Below are 16108 nucleotides of genomic sequence, written 5' to 3' on the forward strand. Positions count from 1 at the left end.
GACTGCCACCTATAAATCTATGACCAAAAATGAAATTATACACCATCAAAGAATATGCTTCAATCAAGTCTAATAATACAAAATTCACTATCAAACTTACATAGAGACAATGAACCCTAGCTATACTTATATAATGTATAAGTGAAGTTCAAATTTACGATTCTTTACCCAAATCTAAACGATAATTCAACCAACTATATAATTCTGGCTTTTGACCCCTATGGTAATCAATATAATGTAAATTTGACTTTACTTACACTCTAGCACTTACTATTCAGAAATAAATATGCTTTTTCAAAAAAAAAAAAAAAAAAGAAAAGCATAAATAAGATTATGTAAATTTAATAGGCAGATCGACCAAATTCACAATACCCCATAGATATTCAAATTTTAAACTAAAATTAATTAATTACAGAAATTATAGTTACTTTGACTTATAGTAGTTAATTTTGTTATGTAACTTATACTTGATGTGAGTTTCATTCGTTAAAAACATTATGAGCAAAAAAAGAATATAAAACTGTAAGCGAAGATCAGATAATGGCCCATAATAGAGCATTTCTTTATCCAATTATTCTTATGTACCCTAACTATACAAATGGAGCAAAATGGATCATTAGATCCTTAGCAAGTTAGCCCCCTACCTCACAACAAAAATATGTGCGCATAGGATGTCTATCACCATATGCTTATTCACTATATCCTTTGCTATATGTATCTCTTTCAATCTCATCAATCATTTCTAGGAGTCTTGTAATTATTTTTTCCATGAATGAGAATGAATTATCCACTACACTTTCATTATTATCTCATCTTGGGTGTCACATGGATAGTCTCAAAGTCTCAACTTTATTAACACCCAAAACTATGTAAAGTGACAAAGCATCCATATTCACCACTTTCCAATTTACTCAAATTGGAAACTATGCCCTTCCCCAAGGCTAAGAATAACCCCTCTTTAATTTGCAAGCATTTTAATTTACTCCCCCCATCCAATTATTGATTCTCATTCTCTTTGCTTTCGATCATTCCTTTTTATATCCTATAGCTTTCAGATTTTTTTTTTTCTTTTCCAAAATGATGAGTATAGTATAAAACATATATAGGGTAAGGATCAAGTAAGAACTAGTAGTCTTATGAGAATGTATGAATTAATCTCATTCGTCCATGTATCGATCTAGAATAATCAATGGTTGAAAATTAAAACAGGAAAAAAAAACGCAGTAACATTTTCATAATTACAATATTATATTGCATTTAGAAACACTTCATAGTGTAGGATAATTGATAGTGCACACAAGATATATATATATATATATATATATATATATATATATATATATATATATATATATATATATATATATATATATATATATATATAACGAATACACTTTGTTATATAATAATAGAAAGCTAAGGATGAGATCAACAACAACTGCATTAACTGAACAGTAGCAAAGATAATACAATAAGAGAGTAATCTACGTTAACTAACCCTATACAATAGGCTAGCCATAAGACTCTAACTTATTGACTTATTCAGATAGTACAGAGAAATATAACATTAATAATATTATGTCTAACACACCCCCTCAAGCACAAGGGTGGTGCACAACCACGTTGAGCTTGTCCCGCAAAGCAGTGAACCGGGGACCTGGCAACGGTTTGGTGAAGATGTCCGCCAGTTGATCCTTGGTGGACACGAAGTTAACGACCATGTCTCTAGAAGCGACCTTGTCCCTGACGAAATGGTAGTCGATCTCGACATGCTTCGTCCTGGCATGAAAGACTGGATTTGCGCAGAGATAAGTGGCCCCGAGATTGTCGCACCAAAGTGTAGAAGGCTTGTCGGTGTGCATACCCAACTCACGAAGCAGAGATACAACCCAAGTTACTTCAGCAGATACATCCGCAAGAGCCTTATACTCGGCCTCGGTCGACGAACGTGCAACAGTGCGCTGTTTCCTGGACAACCAAGAAATAAGATTCGTACAAAGAAACACTGCATAACCACTAGTACTCTTTCTGTCCACCGGACAACCGGCCCAGTCGGAGTCTGAAAAAGCATGAATGTCAGACGAGGTGGATGCAGAAAGCTGAAGACCGTAGGTAGTCGTGCCCTTGATATACCGTAGAACCCGCTTCAACAGACCCCAATGATCCACTGTAGGTGTGTGCATGAACTGGCACAGCCGATTAACAGAATAAGCCAAGTCTGGCCGGGTGATAGTCAGGTACTGCAGGGCACCCACAAGACGACAGTATTGCGTCGGATTATCACATGATTCCTCAGTCGGAGACACAGCCTGATTTACGGCCGCTGGAGTAGTGAGTGGCTTGCAGTCAGCCATCCCAGCACGTGTGAGGATATCATTCATATACCGTCGTTGAGACAGCAGCATCCCTGTTCCTTGTGTGACTGTTTCAATTCCGAGAAAGAACCCCGGTGTACCCAAGTCTCGGATTTTAAAGACTGTTGCCAACTGATGTAGGAGAGTAGTAATGAGAGCAGCATCGTTTCCCATCATGATGATGTCGTCTACATACACAAGTAAAAAGACCCGGGAGGCAGAAGCTGAATAGTGAAATAAGGATACATCTGTTTTTGAAGGGAGAAAACCTGCGGAGAGTAAGTAATCGTGTAGCCTTTTAAACCACGCCCGAGGGGCTTGTTTTAGGCCATATAAAGAGCGCTGCAGATGACAGACATGCCCCGGATGTGTGGGGTCTTCATAGCCTGGGGGCTGTTTCATATATACAGTCTCGGCTAAGTGTCCATTTAGAAAAGCATTATGGACATCTAATTGCCGCATCGTCCAGTGATTGGACACAGCGAGGGAAAAGAGGAGCCGAACTGTTGTCGGTTTGACGACAGGGCTGTAAGTGTCAAAAAAATCCTCGCCTGCTACTTGGTTGAACCCTTTAGCCACTAAGAGGGCTATATACCGTTCAACCGAGCCATCCGCAGTCCGTTTAGTCCTGAAAACCCACTTGCACCTGATTACATTCATATTGGGTTCAGCCGGTACTAAAGTCCATGTCTTGTTGTGTAGCAAAGCATTGAACTCCTGATCCATAGCTCACGCCACTGCGGGTGACCTACGGCCTGCGAGTAGCAAGTTGGATCAGTGGTGGTGTTCAATGCATGAAACTCTTCACCCGAGTCATACGCCGTAGGCGCATCCCATGATCTCGTACTTGTGGTCGGGGCTTTCGTGGCCGGGGGCGTTTTGCCACTGGGCCTTCTATAGCAAGTGGAGCTGCCTCCTGGGCTATAGGTGCTGGACTATCTGCGGCCACCTCAATTGACTGCGTGTGATCTACTGTGGGTGTAGCCACTGTCATAGTGCTGACTGGACTGGTTGCCCACGGTGTAGAAGATGTAGTGGGAGTGGGAGTCTGTCTTTCCAAATCTGCAAAAGGGAAGTTAGACTCATCAAACCGCACATGGCGGCAGATATAAGTTTTTCCTGTTGTCAAGTCAACACATCGATACCCTCTAAAGGACGGTGGGTAACCTAGGAACACACAGGGTGCCGATCGATACTCAATCTTATGGCGATTATATAGCCGTAGATATTGGTAAAAACGACACCCGAAGACTCGAAGGAAGGTGTAGGGCGGTGGCACTTTGTGGAGAATAGTGTATGGACTTTGGAATTGTATAGCCGAGGAGGGTAAGTAGTTAATTAGGAGAGTGACAGTTTCAAAGGCGTAGTCCCAGTAATGGAGTGGGACCGAACCTTCGGCTAGGAGGGCTAGTCCGGTTTCAACAATGTGCCTGTTTTTACGTTCTACTCTCCCGTTTTGTTCGTGCGTGTACGCACATGACTGGCGGTGATTAATGCCAAGAGCGGTAAATATATTGTGTAGTTTTCTGTATTTCCCCCCCCCCCCCCCCCCCCCCCCCAAGTTTGACTGAATGGACTTGATAGAACGCGAAAACTGGCGTTCTACCATGACTCTGAACGACTCGAAAATGTTGTATATATCGGATTTCATCCGTAGGGGATAAAACCAAGAAAATCGAGAGTAGTCATCTACAAAAAGAACGAAATAACGATAACCACTCTCTGAAACTACCGGGGAAGGGCCCCAAATGTCTGTAAAAATCAAATCTAACACATTTGTACTACTATAAGCAACCCTATCTAAAGGAAATTTGGATGATTTGCCCAATTGACAAGAGTTGCATAGCCTAGGTGTGTTAGCTTTATTTGGGATGACCGGACATGACTTTAAAACTTGACTTTGAACACGAGCATGTGGGTGGCCTAGCCTTCGGTGCCACATGTCTGGAGTTGTGCGGGATGTGAGAAACGCGAACGGAGACCGAGACACGGGAAGATGATACAGGCCACCTGATGCGGACCCTTTAAGTAGAATTTCCTGAGTGATTGTATCCTTCACAAAAAAAAACAATTTTTGTGAAACTCAAAGAAACAATTATTTTCAGTTGTAAAGCGTTGAACAGACAATAATGGGACTGACAATTTTGGCACATATAATATATTTGACATTTTTAACGGTTTGGACTTAGATGGTAAAGATGTGTGACCGACGCGAGAAATAACTAAACCTGCGCCATTACCAACGCGCAGTACATCACCCCCGGAATAATCGTCGGACTGGGACATCATGGTATGATCAGGCGTGGCGTGAGCGGTAGCTCCGGTATCCGGGAACCACCCGGTGGACGATCCAGGAGCCGATTCTTCACCGGAAACGGCGACGTGGGCCTGCACCGGTGGCTGCCCGGAATAGCGTTGATAGCAGGTGACGGCGGTGTGTCCTTGCGCGCGGCAGATCTGGCATTTGGGCACGCCGTTCCGGCCACGGCCACGGCCATTACCACCTCGGCCGCGATTTCTGCCTCCGCCGTTCGTAGAGCCCCGGCCACCGTCGCCATGGTTGCGACGCCCTCGGCCAGTGAAGTGCGCTGCTGGTGCAGTTCCGAAGCCGCCATCTGCAGTGGCCGGAAAATCCTCCGCATGAATGAACTCTTGTGCCTGCAAGTAGTCTGATATCTGCGGGATGGTTACGGGAACTCCGGCGGCGGTGAGCGATGAAGCCATGGCGCGAAATTCCGGCCTCAAACCTCTGAACACAAAGAGGTTCTGCTCATCCAAAGAAATCGGCCGTCCGGCCAACGCAAGGTTTTCCACCAGCAGCTGCGCACGGCCCAGGTATTCGGTGGCAGTGCTATTGCCTTGGCGGAGAGAATGAAACTGTCCGAGCAGGCTCAGACACCGGGCACGGGTTGAGCTGCCAAGCGCGGACGTTATGGACTCCCACACCTCCTTGGACGTCGACCTCCCCACAACAAGGTGCATCACCTCATCAGAAAGTGATGAGATGAGCGCTTGCCAATGGATTAGAGGCGGTCGCCGGTGCGGCACCGGTGGCGGCACTCACGGTTCGCTCCGATGAATTTGAGGACATGTCGCCGGAGAGGAGGATGAGGGGAGGTTATCGGCTGTTTGGAGTGGTGGTTCGTGGTGGTAGAGGGAGGGGATCGGCTTTGTGTGGGGGGGGTGGTGGAAAAATTCCCAACCTGGTTAGCTGATACCAGATGAGATCAACAACAACTGCATTAACTGAACAGTAGCAAAGATAATACAATAAGAGAGTAATCTACGTTAACTAACCCTATACAATAGGCTAGCCATAAGACTCTAACTTATTGACTTATTCAGATAGTACAGGGAAATATAACATTAATAATATTATGTCTAACACTAAGGTTTCATAATGTTATGAACTATAATATCAATGGTGCACTTTGTGCTTTGCACAATTGTATTATCTTCCTATGTAACTTTAGTAAAATATAAAGTACTGTATAATTCTACAAAATATATGACATGGTAATTTACAATATTATAGAAAAATTGTAATAATAATATTAGTAATGAATGATATATATATATATATATATATATATATATATATATATATATATATATATATATATATATATATATATATATATAGTGAAAGGTTCCCGTGCGGTTGAATGCTTCCCGTGCGGTTGTGCAGTTATTAATGTGTGTGAGATTTGTACTCAATATGCGTGAGTGTGGTGTCTAATGTGCCTGAGATTTGTACTTAATGTGCGTGAATGTGTAAAATGCATCAGAAAATATGGATATCAGCTTCTTCCCCATCCCCAGTACCTGCACTCTGTGAGTTGCTTCAGAATAACTTCGATTATTGGGTTGCTCATAATGTGGTATGGAATATGCTGGCCTGTGCTCATTCGACATCTGAGATGGTTGCTGATGCTCTTTTTGTTCTATCCAAGATGAAAGATTTGAATCTTCAAGTTTCAATAACGACATATAATAGTGTGTTGCTCTGCTTTACTGATGTTTACAATGAAATAAAAGCTTCCCAAAGTGAATACACAAATTCTATCCTTATCAATGGTCTATGCAGATCGATCTTGGTGCGAGAATCTGGAACTTCTGTTGTTTGCTTCAATTCCAGATTGTTGAAAATTCTCTTATTACTCACGCACATTAAGCACAAATCTCACGCATATTAAGCACAATACTCTGACACATTAAGTACAAAACTCACGCATATTAACATGACGCACATTAAGTACAAATCTCAAGCATATTGAGCATAACACTCACGCACATTAAGTATAAACCTCACGCACATTAATCCACCGTACAACCGCACGGGAAGCAACAAATGCACCTGATCCCTTCCATACATACATATATATATATATATATATATATATATATATATATATATATATATATATATAGTGTTATAAAATTCAATTCTTACCTATGCTCGTATAGAGATCTAAGTCATAACCTTGTAATCATAAAGTCTTTCCTCTTCAGCTAACGTGACTAAGACATGACATTTATATATATCTTGTTAATTTTTTTGGTTTTGTATTTCACTTTTTTTGTACTTTTTTTTTTTCTCCCTTCTCTTTCTGTTTGCTTTAATTATCTCCTTGTGAGAGTTTGGTAGTTGACACGTTAAGATCTCCAAATTATTGAGCTTTAAGATTCAAATTGCTTGCATAACTCCATCTCAATATTTTTTTTTTTTAAACTCCATCTCAAAACTATTATCTGTGTATTTTTGGATGATAAGAAAAATCACAGTCACTATTTATGATATATATTAAGTAAACCATATTCTCATATAATAGGTTATAAATTGCACTTATTAGGTAAATCATACTAGGAAAATCTCATGCAACGGGTTCGACGGAAAGAGCACATATTGGCAACTATCATGTATTTTTCAATTTACAATATATTCTTCAAAGTTCTTAATTGGTTTGTTCTTCTTATTAAATAAAAAGGTATGCCAATGACCTTGTGATCTAGTGGCACCAAGTTACTCTCCCATATGAGAAGTTGCGGGTTCAAGCTTCAATGGGGGCGGTATTGACTCTTTGTGCTTCAGTTGATTGAAAAAGTAGTTATAAATAGACATTGTGATCTTCAAGAGCTCGAACCCTTAACCTTCTATTTGGAAGAGTCACTGCATGCAACTAGGCCAAAATGTTATTGGCAAAAAAAAAAAAAGTAAATACTTTTGTTATGAAAAAATTTAAGAGAATAATTTTGTCAAACATTATATTTCTTTTCTTTATCTAATTTAGTTGATATGACAAAAAATTTAATTTTTATTTATTTATTTTTAGAAGTAAACATTATATTGTGTATTAAAAGGCATTTGGGAATTTTTCTAAGAATTAAGCATAATTTGAATTTGTTATAGCAGACAAATTATTTCATAAGGGAGTCAACTTCAGTGGAATAGTGAATTCTACATTTGCTTCATTTTCAGTTTCGTGTAATTCAAGAATACATATTTACTTCCCAAATTGCAATCACAAGTTGTCAATGAATCAACATTTTTTTTGGTCCCACAAAACTATCCCTCCCTTTCTAAACATGCTTTAGCTTTCTCCCATGGGAGGTGTTTGGTTGGAAGGAAGGGATTAAGGGGGAAAGAATTACATAGTATAATTCAGTGAAAAAAGAATAAGATAGAAATAAAGTATTAATTCAAATTATATTGTTTGGTAATGAAAAATAGAATTAATGGGATTGATAAGGAAATAAGTGGTATAAAAATTAAAATGTCCTTCTATAATAATAAAAATTAAAATGTCCTTCTATAATAATAATAATAATAATAATAATAATAATAATAATAATAATAATAATAATAATAATAATAATAATAATAATAATAATCAAGGGCAATATTGTTGTTTCATCTATTTTTCTTACATATTGGTGCTTTGGACGTCATTATATAGGATCAATTGTCTTGATTTTCTGTTTCTGTATTTTTAAAACTTTTATTCCCATTATAGGGTCATACACTTATACATAACCAAACATAAATATCATTGGTAATTATTCTAATTCCACCTTACTGCCAAACATGCAAAATACTTTCACCAAAACACATACAATTACTAAATATATATTCGATTCTCATCCGATTCTAATTTCCATGTGTAAACCAAACACACCCTAAGTAAGTAATAATTGGATGATCAAATCTGTAAATAATATAGATACAGTTAAAAGATTAAAGCCATTATTTTATCTTTTGAACATTTTCAAAAGAAAAAAAAAAATTAATACTACTTTCTTTTAAAGAATAAAATATGACAAAATGAGTGGATATAAATTATATATACATACTATTTATTTTAGAATTGCTTATTAATAACTAAAAAAATAAATTTCTCAAATAAATATTTTTTTCTTCAAAGTATAAGATAAAACATACTAACTTGTTAACGAATCGTTTAGTTCCTTCCCCTGCATAAAACATATACAAATATGTTTTTTTTTTTTTTTATCAAAATAAGTCTTGTGTAATATTATCTCACGTAAGACGTGTAATATTTTTTTAGTTAAAATATAATTTTTTATGCATGTTGTCACTAAAAAATATTATATTTTAACCAAAAAAGTATTACACGTCCCACGGTGTTGCATATATCATTTCACTTAACATTTTTTTTTCTATTTCTCGTAGAAAGGATTCTATACCTATCTATATATACAACTTTCATTCCATTTGCACCTAACAGGCTGCTAATTATCCTTTCCTCTAATCCTCTAAATTAGTCCCAATTAACCCAAATGGGAAACTACTAGTTGAAGCACTGTTCACTATTTAAAGATGAGCCAGTTGGATATACCAAAACTTTAAGAATTTTAACACAAAGGAACCTTATTGCAAAAAGTGCAAGCACATGTGCCCAAAGTGTTATTACTTATATATAATATATTCTCATTCCAGATCATTAAACTAATCTTGTCCCAAAGTATATATTGTATTATGTATAAACATGATGAGGTAAGCACAATCCTTCAAATCTTTGACTGAAATTTATACATATTGACATTCTTTGTTATTTGAACTGGCCAGGTATGAACAACTTAGACTGATTTATTTCTTTTTGATTCTTTGCTGGATAATGTTACAAGGTGGGATTTATCTCGTACATATTCTAACTTAAATAGTGACTGTGAATTTCTCTGGTCATCCCAAAATAAAGTATATATATATTGCATTGTATAAATATGATGAGGTAAGCACAATCCCTCAAATCTTTGACTTGAAATTTATACATATTGGGATTTTGAAAAGAAAAAGAAAAGTAAAAAAGCATAGGGAAAAACAAAGAGTGAGGAGACATCATTTTCTTGAAAACAAGAACATTATATTCCATGCATGCTCATGGCCATACTATGTATGCTCTGCCGCCCTGCTGACCAAACCCAAATATCCCACGTTCACTTAACTCTCCCAATATTATATTATATTATATTTATATTATATTATATATATAGTTCAGTCAAGCCATGTTTCTTTGGGAATCCATGAAATTTAGTAAAGGGTGGAACTTCCAAAGGTGGCAGCAGCAAGCACAGTTCAGTATTGAAACTTTTGGCATAAATTTGATATGTAAATCATCATATATTCTCCTTTTTCAAAAGTGTTTTATATATCTGGATCACTGTGAGTTTAATTTAATTTATGTGTTCAAATTTAAAGGTAGTAAATCGTTGTATTATGAAAAACTGGAGCTTCAACTCTTCAAGCATATGGGAGAAAGCAAATATTTTAAAGAAAAGTTAGAAGATCATTTCTTATTATACCGTGGATCAGGGTCCATGCAGAAAAATGAATCATTTCTTAAAGAAAATCTACAATATACTAAAATAGACATGTATCAGAGTCCACCTTGTAAGATGAACTCCAAGGTGCATGATATAATTTGCCCAAATTAATTCAGTTGGTAAGTGAATTGCTAATACAACTTAGTACTATAATAATAATAATAATATTATTATTATTATTATTATTATTATTAATTAATTAATTAAAAAATTATTAGAGATTTTTCAACAATCACTTCAATGACTTCATTGTCAAGATTTTTTTTTTTTTTTTTTTTTACTTTACTTTTCAGATATTTTTGATTTTCCTTTTTCCAATCTTTACTTCCTCTTCTCTAGGCTTTTCTATGTTGTTTCTTTTCCCCAAGTCTATGGAAAAGAATCAAAACGTATTGTGTATTTCTTCAGTTACATTGTATCCGACCTATCTACAACTCAGTCTAAAGTGCAATGATACAGTCGTACTTATAAAAAGACAAATGCATGACCAACGACCTGCCAACACACTCAAAATTAACAACAAAATAAAAAAATTAAAATAAAGAAATGACCAACACCCTTACCGTATACAAGAATAAATAAATAAATAAAACTTTAGTCCTAAGTGTAGTCAATTGAAGTCAATTTTTCAGGTGTTAGGGATCTGCCTGAAGTGGTAGTTTTGATTCCCAAGTGAGCAATGTACAATAGAATTATAATAAGGGTACAACACCTCAGAAGGGATGGCCGCGTGAGTGAAATATGATTCTTGTATTGAGATGGTCGTGAGTTTGATTTTTGCTAACACCCAATACTCAGACTTAAAAGAAAAATTACAGGTTTCCTTGACCAATTAGCTAGGACGACACTGCCTAGACTAATATTCATAGATTTTCAGGTAACTACATAGACCATACCGCTAATCATGAGTTTTAAGATAGCTACATTTTTAGGGGTTGAATCCAAGACCTTAAACTAGAAAAGATCCTGGTCATCTCATTCACACCTCCATGGATATTATACTTCTTTTATACTGAGACTATAAGCATTACTTCGCATCAACTTACATATTAAAAGTGAATGTACTCACTATAGGAGTGAACGACAAAGTCTAGCATACTTTGGCCCTGTTTGGTAAAATAGTTAGCTTATTAGTCAATTTTGTCTTATTTGACAACTATTAACTGTTTGACTTGGTTAAAAAATCAATATACGTGTTTGGTTAATCAGCTTTTTGTAACTCCAAAATGCTGCTCAAAACAACTTTTTCAATTGGCTTTTGAGAAAAGAAATTATACCAAACAACTATCAGCTAACAATTAATTTACCAAACACATTTTTACAATCAACTAATGTTATCAACTAGGCGTACCCTCTAACCCAATCAGCTAATAGCTATCAACTAACAGTCATTTACCAAACAAGAACTTTGTAAATTATAACTAAAAGATGAAAGTGTCATTTTTTTCAAAAAGAAATTAATGATCTATCATGATAGTGAACTTCTTGGTTCAAAGATTGTCAAAACCTTCCATACAATATTAGTACATATAATTAAAATAACATTGTTAGAACTCAAAACTATTGTTGATTTGTCATCAATTGAGCAATCCATTGCATTTGTGTGTACAATATGTACTCTTAAGCTCAAGGTAGGGTAGATAGCCTATGGTCCACTTGAATGAATGAATATCACAAATCCTTGGACCTAACTTTATGATATAACCATATGTTATGGTAGTAGAACAATCATATCATAATATACCTTTCTATATCATAATAAATCATATAAATTTTATCCGATTTATTAAATAGATTTCGATATTATCCAATTATTGATGTATGAATAACCATTTAATTTTTTTCTTTTGGGAGGGGGGTGATCAAGAGTGTGTTGAGTGGAGAAGAGGAGAGGCAATATGAAGAAGTGGGAGAGGGAGGGGGTGGGGGGAGGGTCCATGCACATGTATTAAGTTTTTTGGGCAGATATATAGGCTCATACCAAGAGCATTTTTAACATCTTTCCAAATGGTTCATTGCACACACACTCACAATCACCTCATCAATCAAGATTCCATACATATCTGATCAAGAAAACTAGTACTACGTCATGTGGGATTACCCACCCCCCACCCCTCAAGATGGGGCCCACTATTTCTATTCTTTGAACTTTGGGAACTCCCCTGTTGGCACCATCTATAAAATCCCTGCCAACCCTTCAAATTCTGCTTCATTCTCAACCCTTACTTTTCACACCCACCCTCACTCTGCAACAAAATTTTCTTCCCATCCATCATTCTCTCTTTCAAGAAAGATATGATGGTTAGTAAGAGCGGTGCAATTCAGAGCTTGAGCAACAACAATTCCTGTAATGAAGAAGAGAGGTTTGGGGAGCTGAGAAGGGGGCCATGGACTCTTGAAGAAGACACTCTTCTTATCAAATACATAGCTGCCCATGGCGAAGGGCGTTGGAATGCCTTAGCCAAATGTGCTGGTGAGTGCTAAGCTAGCTCATTAATACATCCAACAGTTTTTTGGGGTGTTTGGTAAATGGCTGATAGTTGATAGCTGTTAGCTGATTGGGTTAGTAGGTTTGACTAGTTGATAGCATTAACTGAATGAATATATATTGATTGTTTAACCAAGTCAAACAGCTAATAGTGGTTAAATTAGCCAAAATTGACAAATAGGCTAACTATTTTACAAAACAGGGCTTTTGAGTTTCTCTTACAACCCAATTTGTAGAAACTATTTTGACACTCATCATCACTCTCTGTTCTGCAGGGTTGAGGAGAACAGGGAAGAGCTGCAGGCTGAGGTGGCTCAACTACTTGAAACCAGACATTAAGCGTGGAAACCTTACTCCACAAGAACAGATCCTAATCCTTGAACTCCATTCCAAATGGGGGAACAGGTGAGAGTGTCAGTAGTTAGATAGATTAGCTAACTGATTGGATTCAGCGTTCGATTTTAATGTTTTTGTGTTTGGATGATAGGTGGTCGAAGATCGCGCAGCATTTGCCAGGGAGAACAGACAATGAGATCAAGAATTACTGGAGAACAAGGGTGCAGAAGCAAGCTAGGCAGCTGAAGATTGACTCAAACAGCAAGAAGTTCATTGAAGCTGTGAAGAGGTTTTGGATGCCAAGGTTGATTGAGAAAATGGAGCAGACGATTTCTACTACTACTTCTTCATTCATCTCCTCTCCATCTTCATCTTCCTCCATTTCCACCATGGAAAAGCAGCAAAGCCCCCCCATCAACTCCCTCCCTTCCCCACACCCCACTCACCAAACCTACCTCCCATCATCCCCAACACTCCAAGAACCACCCAAAACAGACAACTCTGAGAATGAAAACCTCAACATTTGCTCCACAGACTCTTTCCAGTTGCATCATGACGACGATTGCTACCACGTCGAAATAATGGGGAACTCTTGCTACGGTGGGGAAGAAGCATTCGGCCACCCCGCCATGTCAGCATTCGAATCCCGGGATATTTCCATGCTGGAGTGCCAGCTGGCGGCACCCGACGACTGGTTCAGCAACGACGTGGCGGATTCCCTGTGGAACATTGATGAGTCGTGGCAGTACAGAAAGCTGGAAGACTTTGGGGATCTAAGCTGAAAGGCAGCCGCCTTTGTTAGTTGGCTATGGAAGTGGTGCAAAATAGACTAGAAAAGAGTTGCATACTTATCGTCAACTCACGACTTCTGTTAATAATAGCCCCACTAGCGCATGATAAATGGCTAAGGGCTATTATATTACCAGTGTTAATTAGCTCATCATAGTATTCCCTTAAGCCTTAACTATTACTAAGATTATAAACAACTTTTTTTGGGTGAACTAAAATCAAGTGTATAGGGTGGGGTCACAATGGGTGTAATTAGGTTTGCTAAGTTTTCTTGTTTTTTTTCTTCAATAGTCTTATCATGGAAATGCATTTACAGTGTAGATCCCCATAGTGGTTAATATCAATATTTACAACTTTAAACTTATAATAAAAAGATTAGAAATTTTATACGTACTTTACAAAATTGTACCTTGCAAAGTGCAGATGTATATAGGAGATTGAGAGTACAACTTGCAAAACACAAAGTACAACTTTACATTGTCAGATGTATATAGGATAGTACAACTTACAAAGCATAACGTACAATTTTACAAAACACGCATCATTGTACTTGCATCGTTATAAAAATGTCATATGCTTTGTAAAATCATATCTTGTACATAAGAAAGAGTACAACTTACAAAGCACAAAGTACAACTTTACAAAACACACGTCACTGTAACTCAAGTTATAAAGATATTCTGAAAAAGAGTTATACTCAAACTTGTAATAAGAAAGATTAGTGAAGATTTTTATGGCAAATACAAGGTTATGAGTAGATATAATTGAATGGTTTTGAGCATATTTTAAGTCTTGATACAATTGATCTAAGTATTGGAATGTTACTCAATTTGGGTATTGACCACATTAAGCTTAGCTAATGAGGAGATCAACTGTGTGGTCAATTCATGAAAAACTCAGTGGAATGACAACTAAAAAGATCCAAGCGACTAGTTAAAAGGCATGAGTGTTGTCTATTCATTTGTGGGGGCCAATGCTAGTTTTATCCTACTAGAAGACACAGAAAGAGAGATTTAGATAGCCCTAGGCTCTCTAACCTCTTTCATATTACCAAATACTATGGTGAGAAGAAGATGGTTTATCTCTCCCTAGTTTCCATTACCATAAAATTCCATCCCTATATCATTGCACAACTACTCAAGAATGTCATCGGATTTCGTAAATTATAACCTTATTTGTCAGCTAATGATGAAACCATAGAAATCTCGATACTCAAAGTTTAAACAGAATCTTATCTATCAAGGAACTACGTTTAGAGTTGTAAAGCGGGATTCCAAACCGCATAAATCTTGGTAATTTATACAAGTAAAACCTGTTGTTTGATAATTTTGTGGGGAAAAGCAGAGGGGGGAGGAAAAGGGGATGCACTTAGAAATTAGAATGGTGAGGAGGGATATTGTGAATGTTACTTGTTCTAATTTCTTTCTTCTTTGACATCCGGTTCTCATGGCACAATAGCCTCCTCCCATTGCTCGGGTGATCGCTGTCTTGACTGGAAACCTTGAGCGTACACTCCTCCAGATAGCTCCACTAACAGCGAGCGTGAAACCTAAACCTGGAGTCAATGGCTACAAAGATGAAACTTTAGGCCACATAAGAATGGAAATATATGATACAAAAGTCATGTGATGGTTACTGACACTGATGTTGGAAAGACATCCAAGTGGTTTGAAGCTCAACATGAAAATGACTAAGTGGAAGATAAACCTTAGCAGACAAATAAACTGCAGACTTTAGCATTACCAATAATGGAAGGGTAAAAGTCCTGGAAAAAGACTTGAGAGCAATACTCAAACACACAGACTGTAATTAAGTAAACCTATTATTATCATAACCTAATTATTATCTAGGTAAATGCACTAAATAGAATTTCAATCTTTTGCGTAGTCACATCAGCTAAAGAGTAAAGATTATCCCAAAAGAAAGTTGCACCTCAGAATGTGAGCAGGCTAAGTTTTCATGTGAGATCAGAACATAAAAAGCAATATACTCTCACCTTTAAGATTTCAACATCTTTACAGTAATCACAAATCACATAATCTTGAAAAGACCAAACTCTCATGGGTCACGGTGGGGGCCTCTTTTGACAAGAATTATCAATCTCGTCATCTGGCCTCTGTAACTAAGATCCTTCAGTTCCTATAAGAAAAAGTGTCAAGAAGTGTGTGGGTGCCCCATGAAATGAAAGGCACCTTATCACCCACAAAAAAAGAAGTTTCACCTTTGACTCTTGGCTTCTTCATTCAGAAGATGAGATATTATTCTATGCATGAGCTTTCTATGCCTTTCTGATTCAAGA

General features: G+C 37.1%; 1 protein-coding gene across 1 annotated transcript; it reads left to right on the forward strand.

Moving 5' to 3' along the window:
• The first annotated feature begins 12399 nt into the window (after positions 1–12399).
• On the forward strand, positions 12400–14120 carry LOC109156712 (transcription factor MYB24-like). The gene is made up of 3 exons (XM_019304544.1): positions 12400–12669; positions 12960–13089; positions 13172–14120. The coding sequence occupies exons 1-3, from the start codon at positions 12492–12494 to the stop codon at positions 13800–13802; spliced, it is 939 nt and encodes a 312-aa protein (XP_019160089.1). The 5' UTR covers positions 12400–12491; the 3' UTR covers positions 13803–14120.
• Positions 14121–16108: the final 1988 nt, after the last annotated feature.

This window comes from Ipomoea nil, unplaced genomic scaffold (assembly GCF_001879475.1).
Source record: "Ipomoea nil cultivar Tokyo-kokei standard unplaced genomic scaffold, Asagao_1.1 scaffold2759, whole genome shotgun sequence".
Lineage (NCBI taxonomy): Eukaryota > Viridiplantae > Streptophyta > Magnoliopsida > Solanales > Convolvulaceae > Ipomoea > Ipomoea nil.